Consider the following 21,657-nt stretch of genomic DNA (forward strand, 5'->3'; position numbering starts at 1 on the left):
TTTCCAACAAAATTATGTCCTAAATCTATATTAAACAACACCTAAGTGAAATTCAAACTATAACACATAATTATCTTATAATCATGTTTTTACATGTGATCATAAAGCGCTAAATATCTGATTCCATGCTTTAAACTCATACAATAGTTACATTACTAGTAAAGGGGTAAATACCATCCGATTTGTTACCAAACAACACTCAAGTCGTTTTGCCATTAAAAGTATAAGTTGACATGATGAATGATTCTAATCCTGATTACAAAATTGCCATAATTGTCTAACAATTGCACCTCATCTTAGGTTGTTCCTTTGTACAAGAAGACATAGCAAATCATTCGCTTAGTTGTAGATGCTTCTAATTATTATTGCATCATAACACCATTTATGCTTTCCATTATTGTGAGTCACGGGCCAATATATCATTACTACTTATTCTTATCATTATGCACTAATGTTAATTGCTCACTAGGAGTGTAACTTTTTTTTTTTTTTTTTTTCTTTGGGTGAAGAAAAGGAGTGTAACTTAGTCCTAAGAACCTTTTCACAAGCAAGAGACTCATATTCTAACCTAAGACTTTCAACTTAAACAAATATTGCTAATTTACATAAAATTTAGTGTCCAAGATCCATACAAGAAGCTTAAGTTTAATTATTATATTCTTTTGGGATAATAAAGAAAGTACTAATTGGTAAATAAATAAAACATCAAATAGCATAATGACGAAAAGGCCAAACAAAATAGGCTAGAAGGCAGATGCATTTTGGTCATTTCACGATAGAGGGGACGATTAAAGAGCATAATGCCGACAGTATCAGATATCCAGCTGTGACCCAAAAAGTAACTAGGGTTAATTAACCATGGTTAACCGCCACAACCACAATTAATACCTCCTTTCTCGTTTCTCCTCCTCATCTTCTTCACTCTGAGTTTCAGTGTAGTGAGTAGTGTACTGGTCTTGGCTAACGTGCACTGTACTGGTGTTTGGCTAATGTGCACCATGGGTTCACTTCGGCACTTTCTCCTCTTCACGGCCGCCGTCATTGCCGTTTCCTCCGCCGTTACCGCCGCCCACAACATCACCGCCATCCTCGAAGGTCACCCGGAGTACAGCCAGTTCAACGACTACCTCTCCCGAACTAAGCTCGCCGACGAGATCAACACCCGGACCACCGTCACCGTCCTGGTTTTAACTAACGGCGCTTTCTCCTCCGTTACTTCCAAGCACCCGCTTTCCGTTATCAAGAATGTTCTAGAGCTTCACGTTTTGCTCGACTACTGGGATGGAGATAAGCTCCATGATATCTCCAAGGGGACCACTCTCTCAACTACTTTGTACCAGACTACGGGAAATGCGCCGGGGAATTTGGGATTCGTTAACATTACGGATCAGAAAGGCGGGAAAGTCGGGTTCGGATCTGCTCTTCCCGGCTCGCCATTGGCGTCTCAGTACACCAAATCTGTTAAGCAAATCCCGTTTAATATTTCGGTGATTGAGATTAATACTCCGATTGTTGTCCCGGCGGTTTTGAATGCTCCGGCGCCGGCGGCGTCGGATTATAATCTCACCGGTGCTCTGGAGAAAGCGGGGTGTAAGACGTTTGCTAGCTTGTTGATTTCGTCTGGTGTGATTAAGACGTTTGAGAAGGCGGCGGATAAAGGATTGACGATTTTTGCGCCGAATGATGAGGCGTTTAAGGCGGATAGTTTGCCGGATCTGAGTAAGCTTAGCAATGCCGATACGGTGGCACTTTTGGAGTATCACGCCGTCGCGGAGTACACTCCTTTTGGGACGTTGAAGACCTCTAAAGATCCGATTTCGACTCTCGCGGCTAACGGCGCCGGGAAGTTTGATTTCAGCACCGAGACTTCCGGAGATTCTGTTACGCTCCACACCGGCGTCGATTCCTCTAGGGTTGCTTCCACGGTCATAGATTCCACTCCGCTCTGCATCTTCACCGTTGATAAGGTGCTTCTCCCTGCCGAGCTTTTCGGCAATGCTCCTTCTCCGGCTCCCGGACCCGCCCCGGAGATCTCCCCTGCCCCTGCACCTGAATCCGACGCGCCAAGCCCATCTGCGGAAGCCTCAGCCCCGTCGCCCCTCCTCTCTCCGCCGGCTCCCCCGACCTCTTCCCCCGGCGGCGCTCCCGCCGACAGCCCGACTGCCGATTCAGAGAACACCACCGCCAGCAAGAACTCCGGCGCCGTCAACGCTCCAGCATTACTACTACTCGCCCTACTCGCACTGTCAGTTTACCTGTCCTAAACAGTCATTTGTACCATTGTTTGCCTAAATTATTCCACTTTTTTTTTTTTTTCTGCTTCTATTTGTGTTTGAATTTGCAGAAAAGGATTTTTATTTATTTTTACATTTTATTTAAACTTGTACGGTTTGGTTTGTGTGTGATACTCATCAGACATCAGGGAATGAGATTAGGACGAACACCATTGCTTTGATCTTTAATTACTCCATACTTTTCGCGTTTATTTATGGATATAATTACGTACACAGTTAAGGTTAATAGTAGATCTGGTAGAGTGTCGGTTCCAACATGATTTGGTCCGACCATACAATGCGTCATCATTACGTGTTTGGTTGCTTTTTGATCTAAATCCAATTCAAACTGGCAATTTTCTGCATTTCTTTTTGTTTTCTTACAATCGTACCAGACAAGACTTGTAGTTGTAGAGCGAGCATATTATTTTGGAGTAATTGAGATGAAATCATTTTTTTTTCAATTTGTTATTAGAGTAATATTCATGCGATTCGAAAACGTAAGATCTTTGAATTTGTTGTTAGACACGATTTAATGTTGGAACATCTGGAAATTTCTGGTGACATGGACAGCATGAATGGTGGGATAAGAATGTGAGGATAGAGCATCAGTTGTCTGCACTAACTTGCAGACAAAAGCCGCCAACTCGAGTTATTGTGCTACAACCAGGACACCACTGGCACTACACCACCTCATATTATTCGATACCCCAAATGCCCTCTCCCCCTAGCATTTTTTTTTTGTCGGTGCATGTTTTAGTCATATGATATTTCTCTTTTTGTTCATTTTTAATGAATAACCAACTGAATCATTGGTGTTCAAATTACTCCAACAACGTTAGTAGTTAGATTCCTTTCCAAAGCCAATAATAAATATGCACATTGCCACTAGTTTTAAGTAAAACTTTTAACATCTTTCTTCCCAAACTTTACCCTTATGACTAACTGAGCTGCCTATGCGGTTAGCTTTTACTGTAACATCTTAGACTAATGCGTCAATAGTTATACCATCTTGCAAGTTGGACCTATCATAATTTGCGTACTAATGTTCACAATTCAACTTATGAACATTTAATTATGAATATTCAATTATAAATTGTCAACATTCAATATGTAAATTGTGTATTTTGAACTTGAGTTCACCTTACAAAGTAGACTCGAGTCCCATATAATAATTTGAGGCCCTTCAAAGTGTCCCTTATACATGTCCATAGGTCCAACTCTAAATTCAAATAGCAAGGCCCAACTAATTAGCCCAATGTGGCCCAACTATGTCATACCAAATTCTATGCTTTTCAACGATTGCTCAAATCTCTCATTCCATCTTGCAACTCGAAGAAGACGATGGCGACGGAACCTCCTCCCTTCGCCACCAACACCACCACCGCTTCCACTAACCAGCGCCAGGATACACAGCAAAAGATAGAAGCTAAACGACACCGTTCTATCTTCGAACTACCATCGGACTTCTTCGATTCGTGTCTTCCCATCCAGTCTCCCTTCGCATCGTCACTCCCAATTGCTGAGCGCTTCGAGAACCTCTCTGTCAATACGCAATGCGACGTCGTAGTGGACAAGAAGCTCGCAAGCGAAGAGCAGGCCGCTGAGAACAACGGCAGCACTAATAATGTTATGCGAAGATGGTCTTGCAATACTTGTAAAGCTGAATTCGAGTCTCTCCAAGACCAGCGCTCTCACTTCAAGTCTGATATTCATCGACTTAATGTAATTTCCTCTTTCTACAATCTCCGTTTATCTTTCCATGTTTGTTTTCAGATTAATCGATTTTCGAATGGAAGTTATCGATGGTAGAAATTTGATCCTTTTTCCCTGTGTTTTTACTTTTTAATCCAAAGTGAAATGCTTATTGTTGAAGCTATCATCAATAGGACACAGTGGTTTACATTACTGAATTTTTTCACTGATCACCATGTTTAAAAATATTTGCTAAAGACGCATGCATTGTTGAATTTATGTGTGGCAAGTCCAAGCTGAAGCATTGCAATGAAGTAATAGTTGAGGAAATACTAGCAGCAACTTTAAATTATTTTCATTTTGGAGTTATGTAAAAGGGCTAATTCTATACATTCACCAAATTTTAGTTAGTTGGGCACTTGAGTTCAGTATGCTATTATATTTTTTCTTTGATAATATGATTAGTCACTGCAGATTTAAATCCTGCTTTTGTGTTGCAAATTATTCTAGCCACTCTAGTCCAATCATCTTTATTTAATTTTTTAGTAATGAAGTTTGAAAATGTTTCTGTTTCATTGTGGAAGTGAGAATTGAATTTGTAGTTTGTCAATCAGTAATTTGCTAGTTACTATTGAAATCAGATAAAACTAAGTATTGCTGGAAAAGACACGCTGAGGGAGGAAGATTTTGATGACGGCACCTCAGACTCTTTATGCAAGGATTATGACATATCAAGTATATCAGCGTCTGATGATGATGATGACAGAGAATCAGTTCTGCCGAATGACTTGTATCTGGGATTAGAAGGAAGTGTTAGAAATAAAATTTTTATAAAATTGCAGACTGGAGAGGTAGTTTCACTGTGGAGGTCTTTACTTCTGAACGAGTCAGAGCACATTGTATTTGAGAATGATAGACAATTTGCCGCATATGATAGTGATGTGGTTACGGTGTACTGGAGTGAAAGGGGAGTTGTTGAAAAGCTCAAATGTTTATTCCATGAACCCAGGAATAATACCCAGTTAAGGATTGTGTTGCTTGCAAGAGGTGGGCACTTTGCAGGCTGTGTCTTTGATGGTAAATCTGTTGTGGCACATAAAACATTTCACAGGTTAGATATTTTGATTCAATTAGCTTCTTATTAACAAGCATTGCATTTAACATGTTTTAATTGCACTTCACTTTATATCCTTTCCAATATGCAATGGTTCTCTTAGTACTTTTTGACGTAATCAGATGACTATATATTCCATTTAATCTGTTTTCAAATGGAGAAGCTATTGCTTCAACGTCTTTAATTTGTTTATAAAGAATTATTCTGTCTTTTTGATTTGTTTATAGGTATGTTATACGAGCCAAAGCTGGTAGAAAGCAATCGTCAAAGGATGCAAGTGGGAAGATGGCTCACTCAGCCGGAGCATCACTTCGTCGACATAATGAACTTGCTCTGAAAAAGGTAACATAGATTTACAATCAAGAAACAATTATTGATAGTATGCAGCCATGCAGCCTGCCAAACTTTATTTTTACCTATTTTTGGACCATTTATGGATTGTCACCTATAAATCTAGGACCAAAAATGGAATTAACTCTATTTTTATGCATTCTTAGTTTCAGATAATTGACATTATATTTGGTTCATTACCAGGAAATTCAGGAATTACTGGCTGAATGGAAGCCTTATTTTACTAATTCATCTAGTGTGTTCATATATGCCCCCTCCAACAATCGTCAACTGTTCTTTGATGGGAACAAACCATTTTTTGCTTGCCAGCATCGTGCCATTAAGAATGTTCCTTTGACAGTTCGGAGGCCTACATTTAAGGAAGCTCGACGCATATATAATTTGTTGACTCGAATTTCTTTTGAAGTTAACGAGGAAGCTGGGTTTAATGTAAAAAAGGGCTCACTGTTAAGTGAAAGCACTTCTAACAGTGGCTGTTCTGAGCTTATCAAAGAAGAATTGGGGCAAAATTCTGAGAGTAAGGAGATTATTGAACCATCTATTAGTGGCACAAAGCTTGACGATCCTAGTATATCAAGTCAAAGTGAAAGTGAAAATGACACTAACGGTATAACAACGCCTTTACACGACGCAGCCAAATCTGGGGATGCTCAGAAAGTTTTGGAACTTCTAGAACAGGGTATGGATCCATGCATCAAAGACGAGAGAGGTCGAACTCCATATATGCTTGCAACTGAGAAAGAAGTGCGTAACACTTTTAGACGATTTATGGCATCAAACGTTGATAAGTGGGACTGGAATGCTGCAAAGGTGCCTAGTCCATTGACCAAAGAAATGGAGGATTCTCAAGCAGCTAAACAGGTAGTTTAAGTGTAGCATTGCCATTTCTTGTGGCTGCCCTTGCTCCTTTAAAAAATGTCCAGGGCATAGCTCTATCAATCTTGATTTGGATCTGAAGGGATACATAATTTAGAAAAAGATAAATATAAATATATCTTTAACCGGATCATTCATCCAAAGGATGCCAGCTTGTTCTGTGCATTTGACTAAAAAATATCAGCTCCTTTAGTATGCATTCTGACTATGCATAGGAATATAAACATGGTTAGCTGCATAAAATTTCATGATTTATTATTTTTATTGACATTGAGGCGAATTTGGGAGTTACGTGCCAAGTCAGATTCTGCTGTTAAGATTTAAGAAGCTTTGATGCTCACATCTGTGATATCTTGCCCAGGCGGAGAAAGATGCGAAGAGAAAAGCAAGGGCAAAAGAGCTGAAGAAATTACGTAAAGCAAGACAAAAGAAGGCTCAGGTCTGTAGTTGTCTTTTTAATTTCCAACTCTGAGCATTTTTTCCTCTTTTTCTTTCTAAAGATCTTTGTTGTGTGATAATTTACAGGCTGAGGCCAATGAAGCAAAAATTACTTCAACCAAGTCAGAGGGTCAACCCCTTGCTCCAGTTTCAGCTCCCAAGGGTTCATCTCAATCCCGCTTTTCAGAAAAATTGTCCAGAGAGGTTAGTTTACCATCTCACCCCAGTATTCCTCATCATCTCCATGTCAAATGTAAGCTTCTTATGAACTTTGAGAAAACCACCGATTAGATCTCATGTCATGATTTTGGTATAGAACATTGTATTACAAGAGATCTGTGCTGGACTTGCCACTCTCAGTCTGTTTCACGAGTCTCTCTCACTTTGCCCTTTGCATCGTAATTAGGAGGAACTGAAAAGGGCTCAAGACGCCGAAAGGGAAAAGAGAGCAGCTGCAGCCGAGAGAAGAATCGCTGCAGCAGCTGCTCTTAAACCGCAGAGCACCACATCAGCTTCTGTTGCAAGCAACTCGAGCGCATCTGGGACTGACATCCTATGTTCTTGCTGCAACGCATCACTAGCAGGCAAAGTTCCATTTCATCGGTATAACTACAAATACTGCAGCTCATCATGTATGCATGTGCACAGAGAGATCCTTGAAGATGGATGATTGACTTCCTCAGTTCCTCCCTGTTGTATTTCATCTCTTTTCAATTCTTTTAAATCCCCATAATCTATCTCCATTGTAAAAACATTCTACAATGATTGCCATGAACCGAACCTTGCAGTCAGAGATTTATACAATAATATTTATGAAATTGAGATCGATTTTTCATGAATGTCAAATAAGCTCTAAAAATACAAGTGTATTGTATTTTTCATTAAAATGGTGGGGTTATCTCTTCGTTTATAAATTTGAAGTATGCATTGCAAAAATTAGAAAAACTTGACATAAGAATTGGGTCAATACATTTTTAAGTTACAGAAAGAAAGATTTGGCTTATGCAATTTAGCAATTTAGCTAAATTTGTAATACATTTTAGTTTTGAGGTAATTATGCAATTTAGCTATTTTATGCAATAAAATATTTACTTTCCCTTTTAGTTTTGGCTTGGCAGGTGGCACGCAGCGCAGACACGATAAATGTGAATTAGCGCAGACACGAAAAGCAAGCAGCCAAGCACAGTGTTTTAGGGCTTTTACGAATTCCCCGCCATTTCTGTGAATTAGCGACCGGCTGAATGTCCGACGAGTGAAATGGAAAGATGTTGAAGGAAGGCGATAACCCGACGACGCCGTCGGCGTTAACCTCGAAGCCCGACCATACTACGAACCCGAATTCAAATGCTTCTCCCAAAGACCAGCGGCCGTCCCCACTCCCCTCCGAGTCCATCTGCTCCCGTTCCCGTTCCCGTGGCAGTAAACTCAATGAGAACAATGACCATGGTTCCCAGCCGCAGGGAAACCCTCAGAACCCCGAGGAATTCATACTCCTCGTCGCCTCCAACTTCGCCTCGCAGCCTCTTCAGTACTCCGATCCTGACGTTTGGGGTGTCCTCACAGCCATTTCCGACAAGGCTCGCAAGCGTAACCAGGTCCGTGATTCCTTTGTTTTGTTTTGTTTTTTTTTTTTTTGTTTTTATATATATATATATATATATATATATATTTTTTTGCTGTTTTGAAGCAGTAAATTTAGTATTTTAGCCGAATTGTTTTGAATTAATAATTGACTTTTTGAAGTCTTGTGCATCCTGTTACCTACATTAGCAAAGTCATTTGCCGCTGACAATTGGTCTTTCAGCATTTAGTGGAATACACCATGCTTTAATTTTCAATGTACACTTTGATACTTCATTATCTGACATTTGCACTTTCAACTCAGGGCATAAATATACTTTTGACAGCTGGAGAACACCGCATTGGCCGCTTGGTGGATGATGCTCGGTTCCAAATTTCATCCCCAGCTGTTAGTGCATCACATTGCAAGATCTATAGGAAAAGGATTGCTAATGAAGATACAGAGCACAACACTTTAGTATTTCTGAAAGATTCTAGGTAGAATTTACCTTCTGGATCTTTTACAGTCCATCTTGTTAAGTCAATTTTCTAACCTTTGGGTCTTCTGCAGCACGAATGGGACATATCTCAACTGGGAAAAGTTGAATAAAAATAGCCCTGAAGCTAGACTTAAGCATGGAGACATTATATCTATTGCCTTTGCTCCACAACATGGTAAAGGAATGTTAGTCTTTCTAGGATTTGTGCTTGCTTGTGCTGATTTTAAGAATGAAATATAATAGATTTGCCTATGTCTTATTTTCTTCTGGCCAAAATTGGGTCATTGTGTTAGGTCATTAGAAGAAGAGTATCTTCCAGTCATCAATCATTCTTTAAGAACTTGAAAGTTTCTTTCCAGATTCTGGGGGTTGAGTAAAGCTCAATGGGCTGAAATATGAACTGTGGTTCATGGTTCCTAACTGCAAACTTAGTTGCTAAAGTTCTGCATTCTTTCCTGCTGCTTTCAACTTTTACTAATCATGGAGATTTTATCTGAGCTTTTCTTTAAATGAATACTTGTATTAACTTTTCCTCTCTCTCTCTCTCTCTCTTTCTCTCTCTCTCTCTCTCTCTTTCTCTCTCTCTCTCTCTCTCTTTCTCTCTCTCTCTCTCTCTCTCTCTCTCTCTCTATATATATATATATATATATATATATATATATATATATATATATATTAGTTATTTGGGTTTAGGGTTTTCTCTTTTGGATCTTTTTCCTCTATCTATGGAGTTCCCATTTCTATTTGTTTCTTTAAAATTCTTTTTATATTGTGACAGAACATGCATTTGCCTTTGTATTTCGAGAAGTTTTAAGGCCTAGTTCATCAGCTGAAGAGGTAGCTGTAAAGAGAAAAGCAGGTATCTAGGATTTTCATTAATCTTTTCTGTTGATTTTGTTATGCTGGTATAGGCTGATGTATTGGAATATTTTCACTTAGTTAATGCATTAGATATACACTCCTAAATCCATATCTAGTCGAAGTGGATGATTTTTTCTTGATGGAGGGAATTTTTGCTATTGACTAATATGTCCTTATCTGCTGATGGCTGTCCTGTGAAGAGGAGTTTGGCGGTGACAGCAAGAGACTTAAGGGAATAGGGATTGGTACTCCTGAAGGTCCTATTTCTCTGGATGATTTCCGTAGCATGCAACGGTCAAACACGGTACAATTTTTTTGGGATGCTTAATATTGCTTCTGCAGGTTCACCAAGTTCATTTCTTTTATTCTTCATAACCATATGATTTTAATTTATGTACAATTTCTTATAGGAGCTGAGGAAGCAATTGGAAGATCAAGTTGCAAAAATTGACACATTGCGTAATGAATATCGTGCGACTGTTGAGAAACATGAGACTGTATGCTTTACTTGTTCATATTTGTTCTTTTCTCTTTTGAATGGATCCATCGCTGTGCATAACTTTTAAGTTTGCTTGACTTGTTTATGTAATTAAATGAATTTGGTGGTTTCTTTTTGCAATATATTAATATGCATTGTTTTTTAATTACCATTAATTTGTATTTAATACTAATATTTTAATTCTCTCAACTTCCTGTGCCTAATTTTACTTTTATTGTTTTGTAGGAAATGAAAGATTTGAGAGATTCTGTTTCAAAATCCTACCTTGATCAGCTCAAAGAGTTGAATCAGTTGTTAGAGGCTAAGGAGAAAGAAATTGTGGAATCTAATAGAATATCTGCTGAGCTAAAACATGCCCTGGAAGACCTTAATGAAAGACTTAGTGCATCTGAGCAGTCATGTCTTGAGGCCAATGAAGTAATAAATAGGTACGCCATTTATTTAGTTTAGATTTCTCTGTGGAAATGTCAAATTGCACTTATTTTTTAATTCTTTTTCTTTTAAATTTATAAATATTTTTATCAAAAGATTGCTTGTCTTAATGCTTTTGTTGTGGGGAGGATCTTAAAATAGGCCTGTTTTTAAAAAATTTTAGTCAGAAAGCGTCTCTTTTGGAACTAAAGGCCTTACTAGATGAGGAGCGTGAACAGAGAAAAGAAGAACGAGAAAAGGCTGCATTAGACCTAAAGGCCTCGATACAGAGAGTTCAGGCTGAAGCACAGGAGGAAATAAAACGACACTCCGATGCTGCCTTGAGACGTGAAAAAGAGCAGCAAGAAATGATTTACAAACTGCAGGTAAAAATGAATCAACTTATTATGGCTTCTCGTTTGTTTTATGAGACCATGATGATGAAACATTAGTTATTTATGACTTCAGGAATCAGAGAAAGAGAGGTGTTCACTGGTGGAAACCATGAGATTAAAATTGGTATTCTCTAGTCTAGTGTATACATGACCTTATTCCTTGTGCATTATGCCTTAGTTCTCTAACTGATTGAAAGTGTCTTGTTCTCTTTCTTTCCTTATCACAGGAAGAAACCAGACAGAAACTGGTAAATTCAGACAATAAAGCTCGCCAGCTTGAGGCGCAAATGCATGAGGAGCAATTGGCTTCTGTCAGTAACAGAAAAGTAGGTTACTTGCTTCTTGTTAGAATATCAAAGCATGATAGTTTTATGTGTGTGAGTGTGTATGCTTTTACTGTGATTGCACTGGATGCTGAGAACCTGGGAAATTGTGTGCTTTATTTGCAGAGAATAGAAGAACTAGAGCATGAAAAGAAAAGGCTGAGGAAGGAGCTCGAGAGAGAAAAGGTAGGAATTGAACGAGATGTTTTATATATTCTATCATTCTGGTTTTAAAGTATACTTTCATCTTCTATAGGCTAAAACCCAAAACTGAAAAACTTGCTTTTGTAAAATAGATATTACTATGTAAGTAGGTTTCTACTGGTTTAATGCTTTTCAATAGTTGAGACTTTCTCTTGCCGTTGTAGCAGTCTGCTCGAGAAGAAGCATGGGCAAAAGTTTCTGTTCTTGAACTTGAGATCAATTCTGCAGTGAGAGATCTAGATTTTGAGAGACGTAGGCTGAAAGCAGCCAGGGAAAGAATTATGCTTCGGTAAGAGCCCAAGAGATTTCTGCTCTTTATGCATTATTTCAGGCCATTTTCAGTAACATATATTATGTTGCCTGAGTGGTTTGCAGAGAGACTCAGCTCCGGGCTTTCTATTCCACTACTGAGGAGATCTCAGTTTTGTTTGCAAAGCAGCAGGAGCAGTTAAGGTCAATGCAGAGGACCTTAGAAGATGAGGAGAATTATGAGAACACATCAGTGGAAGTGGAGCTTGAACCAAACAATTGGAATGTTAACAGATCACTAGTTGGGGAGAGAGAGCTAGGACGATGCATCAATGGTGGGAGAATTAGTAAGGCTGGTTTGAGTGATTCCGCCCATAAGCAAGTGAGAGATGCAGTTGGGACATCAAGTGATGCTAGTGTCACAGAGAAGCATGAATGCAATGTCAGAAGCCAAGAAGACGGGCAAGACACCCAGGAGGTGGAATTCACGAGCACTGAACCGTGTCAGGGTGCCTTTGGTTCTGACATCAATGGGGTTGAGACAGTACCTGTGATGGAGGGAGATACTGTGGGAACTGAACAAATACATGAATCCGGTGCTAATATTGACCTTGTAGGAACAGAAACTGTGCTCGAGACTGAAAGTCCTGCTATAAATGGTGACAGGAATATAGACTTAAACAAATGCTGCAGTACAATAGCTGCTGAGGATACAATGCAATTAGATGTTAACACGAACGAAAAAGAAGCCCAAAGGCATGATTCCCAACCAGGAAACACCCTTGAGGTTCAAAATCCTCCAGATGAAACCACTGAAGCAGTAGGAGGCAGCATCAGAACCACTGATCTTTTGGCCTCAGAAGCTGCTGGGAGCTGGGCATGCAGTACTGCCCCATCTGTTCATGGAGAGAATAATAGTTCTCAACGGAGTAAAGACGACAGTAATGGAGGTGGCCCTGAATCATCGTCATGTGCTCCTGTTGCAGAGAGTCAATCCGCCCCATCATCTTCCAAACGGGATCACGACCGCAAAGCACTAAGCGAGATGATTGGAATCATTGCTCCTGATCTGAAGGAGCAGTTCAGTCATGCTGTGGGCGATAAGGAGGAAGGAGGGTTTGCTTCTAACTCAGAGACTGAGAGTTGCACAGATGATGATGATGATACTGTGGTGGCACCGAACACTGAAGTTGGATCAGATGCAGAAACTATTGGCAGTGATGCAATGGATGAAGATGATGATTAAATTAAAGCAAGCAGCTATGACTCATTGTACATATCATTTCCCCCCTCAAAATCTCTTTGTACTGATAATATCATTTGGAGATCGAGTATGCAATGTGTGATTTTATGATTAGCGGAATTATTAGTAAAGATTAACCCGCCCTAACAAAAAAATTGGAAAGATAATCCAATGTGAAATTTGAAGAATTTGCAAAGTGGATTATTGCTAATAATGGTGAAGGAATAAATAGTATCACAAATGATGATGATTTTGAGATAAGTATACCACCTCCTCACATATTATTGCAATCTAAAGATAAACCTATTCCAACAATGGTTGAGAGCACATTTCCTATGTTTCGGAGTGCGAATAATGATCTTAGTTATTTAGAAAATCAAGCAATCTTGGCTCCAACGTTTGATGTCTTAGATAGTATGAATGAAGCATAAGGAAGAACGTACTTATGCTGTGATTTTGTTTGCAAATATGATTCAAATGTAGACATGTTCTCTTTTCTTTAACGGTTCACCCGTAATGCTTCTGAGGAACATATAATTTGTAATATAATTTTTCATATATCAAATCATACGTGATATTTAAATTTTCTAATTACTTATATTATTATGATATATTGATTAAATTTTTTTTTTTTTATATCATTAGTGCAAACACTAGTATATATATTCAATAATATAATACCAGTAGTTAATATGTTTATCATTCTTTACATTTGCAGTAGCGTATTCTTTACCGGAAAGATCATTAAACAGAAGCACAAAACACACCAGAAACATGAGACAGTGATAGTGGCAAGCTGTGACATTCTTATAGAGATAAGATATGATATTTCAAAGATACTACGAACGTCAGGTGATATCCTAACTTATTATCATTTCAGAAATATGCCATGCATGTCATCATCTATTCGTCTGATCTGGGCAATGGGTCTGTAGTTTAATTGTGAGTGTTGGGTTTGATTTCTTGTCGGAGATTGGGGATGACAGATCAGAACCACAACTCAGTTGTACATTGGATCTGAGTCTTATTATAACATGCTATGTGACCCTTTGTCCTTCGTCTACTGTACTATTTATGATATATATAAAAAATTTTTGAGCACTATTAATTCTGTTAGAATGATCGAGTATCTGTTCATAACTACTTCCTCAACCTACTGAAATACGAAAAGTCAATATCGACTTCACTGAGGTTCAAACCCACCTCTTTCATATGAAAGTTCAATCCGGTACCACTAGGCTTCTGATATATATAAAATATATAATATTATTAGTATGAAATTAATGAAATTGTCATTTAAGTACAAGAAAATTACAAATAGGCCGGATTTAAAAGGTCACTAATTAAGCTACTTAATAATTAAGGTTCTCTTAATTAGCTGATTTTGAAGATGAAATAGAAGCTGCAGTCCAAGCCAGGCCCTAACACCCCTGCGGCGGCCTACGCATAAGGTGGCGCGTCAGTTCTTGAAGAACACCGGAACCGGCGGGCGGCGAAGACGATGACTCCGCCGGATCCCTGTTGAAGTGGCGCGTCTGCTGCACGGGCGGCGGCCATGCAGCTTGCACCGTCGTCAACGACGTTGGATCAAACAGAGACGAAAGAGTATCATAGGCCGCCGGAGACACAGTTGAGAGGTCTGCAATGTTTATCGCCGCCGACATAGGCGGCGGCGGTGGTGTGGGGACCTGAAGGCTGGCCAAGTGGGCTTGTAAGAAGGAAAGCTCGGCCTGTAAGTTCACCACCTGCAATGGAACAAATTAGAGATCGAGATTGAGGATTAACGTGGTACGTGGCGGAAAACGACTTATGTTTATCTATATTATTTTAATTAGCATAAGTTGAGAATATTGGTCAAAAAGCAATTCCAAATTAAAACTAACGCAAAAAGAGAAGTCTTTATTCCTTGTGTAACTCCCCAACAAACGCACTTCTAACAAACCATTCACATACCAATCTATACACAAACTCATGTCAGACACGTAATACTTTTCAATCAAAATATAATACATTTTATCATCTATACGCCTCATTTATACACAAACCAAAGTTTTTATAACATTATGAAGCTCTATGCTTGTAAATATATATAAAAGATGAACCCTATAATGCTTCTAGTTAATATAATGCACCACCATGAATATATGATCAACCCTCTTTCATAATTTTTTTTTATAAAAAAAAACCATATATCTTTTATATAAAAGAGTGGGAGTTAATGATGTATGTTCCAAACTTCGACATTAAATATACTCCGTAATAATTTGGACTATGATGCAATTAAGAAACAATCAAGTGCATTGTTAAATAACTAGTAACTCAATGACCCTCCGAAATAGGTGATCATATGTTTAAACACTAGTGACCCCAAACAACATATACAAACGATACATAATTCAATATTTTTGGATGGATTTTTAATGTATCTCCAAATGGATGACCGAAAAATGAAAAACTAAAAACTTATTGGGTATATATGCGCACACATATTATTACATAGATGGTCGAAAAATGAAAGACTTATCATGTACTGATCGGAGTATATATGTATATGTGTACGCGTGTAGATGGTCGGAAAATAAAGAATTTATCATGTGTATATATGTGCACGGTATGCGCACCTAGATGGTCGGAAAATGAAGGATTTATCATGTATATATATGTGCACGGTAGGCGCACATAGATGGTCGAAAAATGAAGAATTTATCATGTATATATATGTGCACGGTAGGCGCACATAGATGGTCGGAAAATGAAGAATTTATCATGTACATGTACGTGCACGGTAAGCGCACATAGATGGTCGGAAAATGAAAGACTTACCATGTATATATGTGTAAGTGGTCGGAAAATAAAGAATTTATCATGTATATATATGTGTGTGTGTGAGTGTGTGCCCGAGCGTGTATAGGCCGGAAAAGTATATATATATATATATATATATATATATATATATATATATATATATATATATATATATATACCTGCTGCTGAATAGCAAAGATGTGAGCAACGCAGCCGTAGACGGGGTCTCGGAGGCGGGCCTGAGCCTCGAAGCAAACGGTGATGACGGCGTCGAGGCGCTTATGCGGCGGAATGTGGTGGAGCAGCTTGGAAACGTTGCTAGCTCCGAACACTTTATGAACCGATGCAAACACCGACGCGCCTTGATCCGAGTCAAAATACGGCGCAAATATGCACCCCGCCACGCACTTCCTCCTCAAGAACTTGCATGCCCCGCATGGCCCCCCGCCGCCACCTCCGCCGCTCCCTCCGCCGCCACTACCGGTACTACTGCAATTTAAGCTCATGATCGATAAATCGTCTTCTCTGGATTCTAGGGCTTCTTCTTCATTTTGTATGTGTATTTATACTTGTATATATATATATATATATATGGAGCTATTATATTTTGTGAATGGCACGCCTCGTATTTAAATTTTAAACGTTTTTCAACAAAATCTTTAAAACCACAATGAGTTTAGACAAAACCAAAAAAGAATACTAAATATAGATTGTTTATTTTAAGATCACTTTTCGTCTTTAAATTATTAAAAAAATAATATTTCTAATCCACTAATTATACCATTATCACTTTTCATCTATCAATTGTACTGTCTACCAAATAATTAAAAAAAAAACAAATTTCAATAAAAATCTGATAGAAAAAAAAACAAGTCCAGACAACTGAGCAATAAAAAGTGATAATAGATATAATTAAAAGGCGAAAAGTTATTTTTCTTTAATTAATTTGTGTTCGGATTTTGAGTATTAATTGAGGAGTGTAATCTACATATATAATCCCAAATGTTAATTAGGTCAATTAATAGTAGATTGCGTCAAGCAATATAATTAAACAAATTAAATCAACTCCTTCCGTATCTTATAATCAATGCAAAACATTATAAATGCTACGTGACAATAAATACTCCGTAATAGTATTATTATTTCGTGAACAAATTCAATTTATAACGGTAGAGCTAATGAGGTTATTATTAGATAGTAACATGCAATATAATTGAATCAAGTTGGTATGGCACCACTAGCTTTAATTTCAACCTTATCTCATCACATAATAATTAATAAAATATAATCGGATTATATTAACTCTCTACCCTTTTCTTTAATATAAAAATTTTTACAATATCATATAATATAATACACAAATAAAAATAAATGGATAAAATAATAGATAAATGTCATTAAATAAGGGTAATTAATTCAAACTCGAATTAACTAATAATAACTTGATATTTCTATAATATTGTTCTTTTAATTATAACGACTAATAACTTGATACTTCTACCATCAATATGAGTGTTGATTAATTAACTTTTTGTAACAAAAAAATTAATTAACTTTTTGTAACAACTTATTGCTCCAAATTGTTAAAATTCAAAAAGTTGTTGAAGACAGTTTTTTTCGATCAGCTTTTAGAAAAAAACCATTTTACATGTAATCAGTTATCAGTTAATTTATCGAACATTTTTCTACAATCAACTAATGTTATCAACTAGTCAAACGCACTAACCCAATCAACTAACAACTATTTACCAAACATCCCATTGATTAGAGTCCAATGAGAAGGAGACATGATGCATATAGAGAGGGTAGACAAGGAAAGGAATGATGATGGCATGGTTTTTATGGTCATTTGACTCAACAGTCAAAAAGGTTTGCAGTTCGGCGATGAAAAGTCGGACCGTTTTATTCTTAAATTCCAAACGGGTCTCACCCACGTTAGAAGTCGGTGATGACTGATGACAACAACGTAACAGCTGGGGACTTACTGAATGACCTCACCAATCACCCCGGACCCACCACGCCGCTGCTTTGACCATTATAAATGTCACCAAATAACATTTTTTAATTTCCACTTAAAAATATATATATTTTTTCCTAGGAGTTATAAAATTCATATAATAAATCAGTATTTCTTTTTGGTGTTTCATATAATAATTATTGCTGCCAACTAAAGGAAAATGGAAATGAAAAAGAAAACAAAAACGTCGGATGAGAGTCAGCAACAGTTCGTAACGGCGCTAAACCCGCGCCGTCCGGTTCTTGTCCGATGTTTGGTGTGAAGAAGAAGCAATGTCGTAATGTCATCATGTCTCTTGGATGGAGTATTAAAAGTTCAGAATTTTTTAGTATTTGCTAACAATATTAAACTCTAATTTATTCGACGGGTTGAACTTTATTTGAGAAAAATCGGCATGTAAATACTCATTATTATGATTAAATCATCTGAATTCGATAACTAAACTTTATTGGTAATGAACAAAGTAGTTGAGAATTGAAGTTGAAAGGTCTTTGAAGACTATGGTCTCCTTATCTATACCGAAAATAAAGGAATCTTGTCTTTTCTTAAATATAATCTTACCTTTCTTGTGACTTGATGTCCTTTGTGTGGATAGTAAGAGAAACCTTGACGTGTGATGTCAAGTCTTTTGTGTGGGTACTGGATAGTAAAAAAAATCCCGCTTGCGGTGTCATTGTTCGACCCGATAGTCTCAAATACTTTTTTTTTTTTTTTTTTTTTTTTTTGCTATGGCTAATTGGCTATGAGCAAATTGCAAGTTCATGTCTTTGGTTCTAGGTGCATAGAGTCACAGATTTCATTACGTAGTATCATTATCTTATTTGTCAAACTTCATTCCTCTTATTTGGTAAATCACGCTAGAAAAATTCCGTGTGAGTTCATCAAATTTATGACCTGTATTTATGAGAATCATGCTCTAACCAGTGGTCACTCATCAAACTCCTCTTGACTTAACTCACTACACACAATTATATTCTATAGTATATATAAAGTCAAGATAATAGCTAGCTAATCAACAACTTTTTATCCAATAATATTATGGACCAACAAGCTAGTTTTCTTTTGCACTCGTGTGGTGAGAGCCTATGAATTATAAAATGTCATGAATATAATGTTGACAGAATTTTTTTTTTTTGCCTTTGATAATATTACTCTAATTAAATGTTGTGCATAAGACATGTATGTATGTTTAAGATAACATGATGTCCCCCTACATACGGCAAGTATATTATATGTATTATGCTTTGGCTGTGGTTGAAAAGGGGGACATGAAAATGAAAGGAGTCAAACTAATACTTGTTTAATTGAAGTTTGAACAAACTACTTTAGGACTTGAAAAACTTTAGAAGCAGATTTCGTCAAACTCATATCCATCCCAACTATCTGATTCTCCAAATTTTATTAGTATTTATAACCAAGTGATTATGGTAAAGTGAAATGTCTAGTGTCAATTAGTATAGATGTGGTTGGACTTGGAGATGTAATTTGATAAAAAGTTGAGTCTTTCTTTATACATTAAATCCCACAACTTTCATCCATATTAAATGTGTAGATGTCGTTAAGAATGTTTTATTTGGATCTTTTTAACATGGTGCACATATGCAAAAGTCAAGAGTTGAATCAGTTGATCTTTCGACTTTGTAATTGCATTAACATTCCACTGATATAGAAATCAAGAGTTGAATCAGTTGATCTTTTGACTTTGTAATTGTATTAACAATCTGCTGATGTAGAAAGAGATAGAATGGCCTGTGAGTAGAAGTGGTTTGGATTAGGCTTTTAGGCTGGAAAGGTTTACAACTTTTTGGCCCAAAAAAGTTTATTAGAATATTGGGCCTATAGTCATCTTAAAAACACACTACATTTACATCTTAGGTTGTGTTAGACAAAAAACCTTAGCATCTATGTATTTGAAGAAAGTTGAAAATCAACAGTCATTGTCTGTAGAACAAATCATTGTCTTTATGTGGGAAATTGCAAAACTACATTTATGAATCAGTGTTCACTAAAATTCCTCAAACAGTGTCTTCTGATGACCATCCCTTCTTCTCCAATGCCAATCTAAGAGCCTGATTAAAATGATGAGAATAGTAGTCATAACTTGCATTGTAAAACTGTGGAATATGCACTTAACATCACATGAAGGCAGTGTTTTCTTTGAAATTCTCACCTTGATTCTCTTCCGATTTACATCAAAGTCATAACTTCCCTTACGCGATGCAGACCTGTATTGTACCAGGGGTTTCTTGCCAGGGGAGAACCAGAACTCAACATCATCCACAAGCTGATTGATGAAGAGCGTTTATCAGTGTGTGCTTTACAACATAATAACAAAAAAGTTGAAAACGTTTTCTGAACATACCCCGAGAATAGGACTTTGATATTCTACACGCACATAGTCATCTTTCTTCTCCACAATCTTTGGCGTGGACTTGTCTGGTTTTGTGGATTTGATCTGTAAAACGAAAATTTACTAGTTAAAAGTTAAAACTCGTGTTTGCATACTAACTCTTGTGTCACAGTGATATTTAGAATTTGTCTCGTTACCACTTCAAGAAGCTCTTTCATGGCTTTTTCTCTGCTCACTTTACCACGTTTTTCTTCAGGGTTGTAGTTCCTTCAGAAGAGTCAAACAAAGAGATAAACCAAGAACGTTTCAGCACTATCTTCACGTGCACAAATCAAACAATAATGTTGTTTTTCCCATCATGTTTGTTGTTTAACAAAAATTTGAGGATACAGGAAGAGAATTGTACCATGGAGGGGCATAGTGAGTGAGATCACTGATGTTCTCAGAAGTGGAAATGCAGTTGTTGGTGGCCGGGCATAGCGCTAAGCCAAGAGGACTCTTCTGCACTCCCAAGTAGTTTGGCTTAGGCCCACTGCAACACAAAACTCTTACATAAATCCGTAATCCTCCGACCTTACAGTTACATTAGTAACCAGCTTCTCAACTGCTCTAAACTAAACTATTGGGTTAAACCGATAATTTATTTCAAGTTACCAAACTCTTGAGCAAAATCTGATCTTGCAACCAAATTACCTATATGTGGTTTATATCTAATCAACAGAAAGGGCATTCAAGGTTTAATGTCAAGGCTCAAGATCAACTATTCCTACAAAAAGTTTCTTGATTTATCCTATCTCTGGAATCAGCATATATATACACAGCTCAGTTTATTATTTCTTGTAAATCACCACCAGTACACAATTTATCTAAAACTCAGTGACCCAAATCTCCATTCCTTTCATTCATCTCACGAAAGCAAAAAGGGGAGAAGCTTGAAATGAATTTGAAGCATTATAATGTAAACATAAGAATGTATTTGAAGGAATGAAAAACATGCCTGAAGCTGAAAATGGCTCCAAGAACTGCAATTTCACTGCTCCTCAGTATTACCTCCCTGCAAACATAGTTATGTTTATCAATTGCGGAATATTGTTCATAAAAACTAAAAAGACAATGTTGACAGAAAAAGGAATCCATCTTATAGTACCTGCGACCCATTTGGGGAAGACAACTATCTTCTTCTTGTTGGGGCTGCTTCTGGCAACTGAATATGCGAGAGGAGGAAGAAGAAACATTGTAATAAGAGAATCTTCTCTTGTTGTAGATGGAGGTTAGAGAGTGAGAATATGGCGACGCCATGGAAGCCATTTTCTTTCTGCGCTTCAAAATGCAGACAACCTCAGCCCTGCCCATTTTTGTCGTCCACCATTCCCACTAAAAAAAAGGTTTTGGCCGGGAGCACAATACGACGTCGTTGAACTCGGTGGGGTCAGAGGATTAGCTGAGACTCGTGGCTATCACGTTTTTTATTATCACAAATGACAACATCAAAA

The 21,657-nt window shown here is 37.5% G+C and overlaps 5 protein-coding genes across 7 annotated transcripts; 3 read left to right on the plus strand and 2 right to left on the minus strand.

Moving 5' to 3' along the window:
- Window positions 1-905: 905 nt before the first annotated feature.
- Window positions 906-2,465, plus strand: LOC115997282 (fasciclin-like arabinogalactan protein 8). Its single transcript, XM_031236811.1, has one exon. The coding sequence runs from the start codon at window positions 990-992 to the stop codon at window positions 2,262-2,264; it is 1,275 nt and encodes a 424-aa protein (XP_031092671.1). The 5' UTR covers window positions 906-989; the 3' UTR covers window positions 2,265-2,465.
- Window positions 2,466-3,593: 1,128 nt separating this feature from the next.
- On the plus strand, window positions 3,594-7,596 carry LOC115995571 (ankyrin repeat and zinc finger domain-containing protein 1). Of its 2 annotated transcripts, none has more exons than XM_031234638.1 (7): window positions 3,594-3,998; window positions 4,610-5,079; window positions 5,310-5,424; window positions 5,617-6,294; window positions 6,671-6,748; window positions 6,835-6,951; window positions 7,154-7,596. In XM_031234638.1, exons 1-7 carry the CDS (start codon window positions 3,618-3,620, stop codon window positions 7,415-7,417), a joined length of 2,103 nt encoding a protein of 700 aa, XP_031090498.1. In that variant the 5' UTR covers window positions 3,594-3,617; the 3' UTR covers window positions 7,418-7,596. The 2 variants fall into 2 exon arrangements, with proteins under 2 accessions (XP_031090498.1, XP_031090499.1); XM_031234639.1 differs by having other exon boundaries at window positions 7,064-7,196.
- A 234-nt stretch (window positions 7,597-7,830) lies between these two features.
- LOC115995570 (golgin subfamily A member 6-like protein 7) lies at window positions 7,831-13,106 on the plus strand. Of its 2 annotated transcripts, none has more exons than XM_031234636.1 (13): window positions 7,831-8,342; window positions 8,633-8,805; window positions 8,879-8,982; window positions 9,586-9,666; window positions 9,869-9,972; window positions 10,079-10,165; window positions 10,393-10,595; window positions 10,763-10,964; window positions 11,047-11,097; window positions 11,201-11,299; window positions 11,423-11,482; window positions 11,665-11,789; window positions 11,876-13,106. In XM_031234636.1, exons 1-13 carry the CDS (start codon window positions 8,013-8,015, stop codon window positions 12,993-12,995), a joined length of 2,739 nt encoding a protein of 912 aa, XP_031090496.1. In that variant the 5' UTR covers window positions 7,831-8,012; the 3' UTR covers window positions 12,996-13,106. The 2 variants fall into 2 exon arrangements, with proteins under 2 accessions (XP_031090496.1, XP_031090497.1); XM_031234637.1 differs by having other exon boundaries at window positions 7,833-8,342; window positions 11,668-11,789.
- A 1,132-nt stretch (window positions 13,107-14,238) lies between these two features.
- LOC115996882 (LOB domain-containing protein 30-like) lies at window positions 14,239-16,303 on the minus strand. The gene is made up of 2 exons (XM_031236321.1): window positions 15,977-16,303; window positions 14,239-14,737 (listed from the first exon to the last, which is right to left on the minus strand). The coding sequence occupies exons 1-2, from the start codon at window positions 16,301-16,303 to the stop codon at window positions 14,414-14,416; spliced, it is 651 nt and encodes a 216-aa protein (XP_031092181.1). The 3' UTR covers window positions 14,239-14,413.
- Window positions 16,304-19,615: 3,312 nt separating this feature from the next.
- On the minus strand, window positions 19,616-21,558 carry LOC115997056. The gene is made up of 7 exons (XM_031236519.1): window positions 21,312-21,558; window positions 21,162-21,218; window positions 20,571-20,696; window positions 20,362-20,431; window positions 20,177-20,269; window positions 19,985-20,098; window positions 19,616-19,883 (listed from the first exon to the last, which is right to left on the minus strand). Exons 1-7 carry the CDS (start codon window positions 21,515-21,517, stop codon window positions 19,830-19,832), a joined length of 720 nt encoding a protein of 239 aa, XP_031092379.1. The 5' UTR covers window positions 21,518-21,558; the 3' UTR covers window positions 19,616-19,829.
- Between the last annotated feature and the right edge of the window lie 99 nt (window positions 21,559-21,657).

Source organism: Ipomoea triloba, chromosome 11 (assembly GCF_003576645.1).
Source record: "Ipomoea triloba cultivar NCNSP0323 chromosome 11, ASM357664v1".
Classification (NCBI taxonomy): Eukaryota; Viridiplantae; Streptophyta; class Magnoliopsida; order Solanales; family Convolvulaceae; genus Ipomoea; species Ipomoea triloba.

Bases quoted from the DNA above. Each gene is read 5' to 3' on its own strand.
- LOC115996882 (XM_031236321.1), bottom strand. From the start codon at position 16,303: ATGAGCTTAAATTGCAGTAGTACCGGTAGTGGCGGCGGAGGGAGCGGC. The intron at 14,738-15,976 runs GTATATATATAT...GTTCCATTGCAG, and splicing joins TCTTTGCTATTCAGCAGCAG to GTGGTGAACTTACAGGCCGA.
- LOC115997282 (XM_031236811.1), top strand. From the start codon at position 990: ATGTGCACCATGGGTTCACTTCGGCACTTTCTCCTCTTCACGGCCGCC.
- LOC115995571 (XM_031234638.1), top strand. From the start codon at position 3,618: ATGGCGACGGAACCTCCTCCCTTCGCCACCAACACCACCACCGCTTCC. The intron at 6,749-6,834 runs GTCTGTAGTTGT...GATAATTTACAG, and splicing joins CAAGACAAAAGAAGGCTCAG to GCTGAGGCCAATGAAGCAAA. The intron at 6,952-7,153 runs GTTAGTTTACCA...CATCGTAATTAG, and splicing joins CAGAAAAATTGTCCAGAGAG to GAGGAACTGAAAAGGGCTCA.
- LOC115997056 (XM_031236519.1), bottom strand. From the start codon at position 21,517: ATGGGCAGGGCTGAGGTTGTCTGCATTTTGAAGCGCAGAAAGAAAATG. The intron at 20,697-21,161 runs GCATGTTTTTCA...TTTGTGTTGCAG, and splicing joins GGAGCCATTTTCAGCTTCAG to TGGGCCTAAGCCAAACTACT. The intron at 19,884-19,984 runs GTGAGAATTTCA...CATTTTAATCAG, and splicing joins TAAATCGGAAGAGAATCAAG to GCTCTTAGATTGGCATTGGA.
- LOC115995570 (XM_031234636.1), top strand. From the start codon at position 8,013: ATGTTGAAGGAAGGCGATAACCCGACGACGCCGTCGGCGTTAACCTCG. The intron at 10,965-11,046 runs GTAAAAATGAAT...TTATGACTTCAG, and splicing joins AAATGATTTACAAACTGCAG to GAATCAGAGAAAGAGAGGTG. The intron at 11,098-11,200 runs GTATTCTCTAGT...TCCTTATCACAG, and splicing joins AAACCATGAGATTAAAATTG to GAAGAAACCAGACAGAAACT.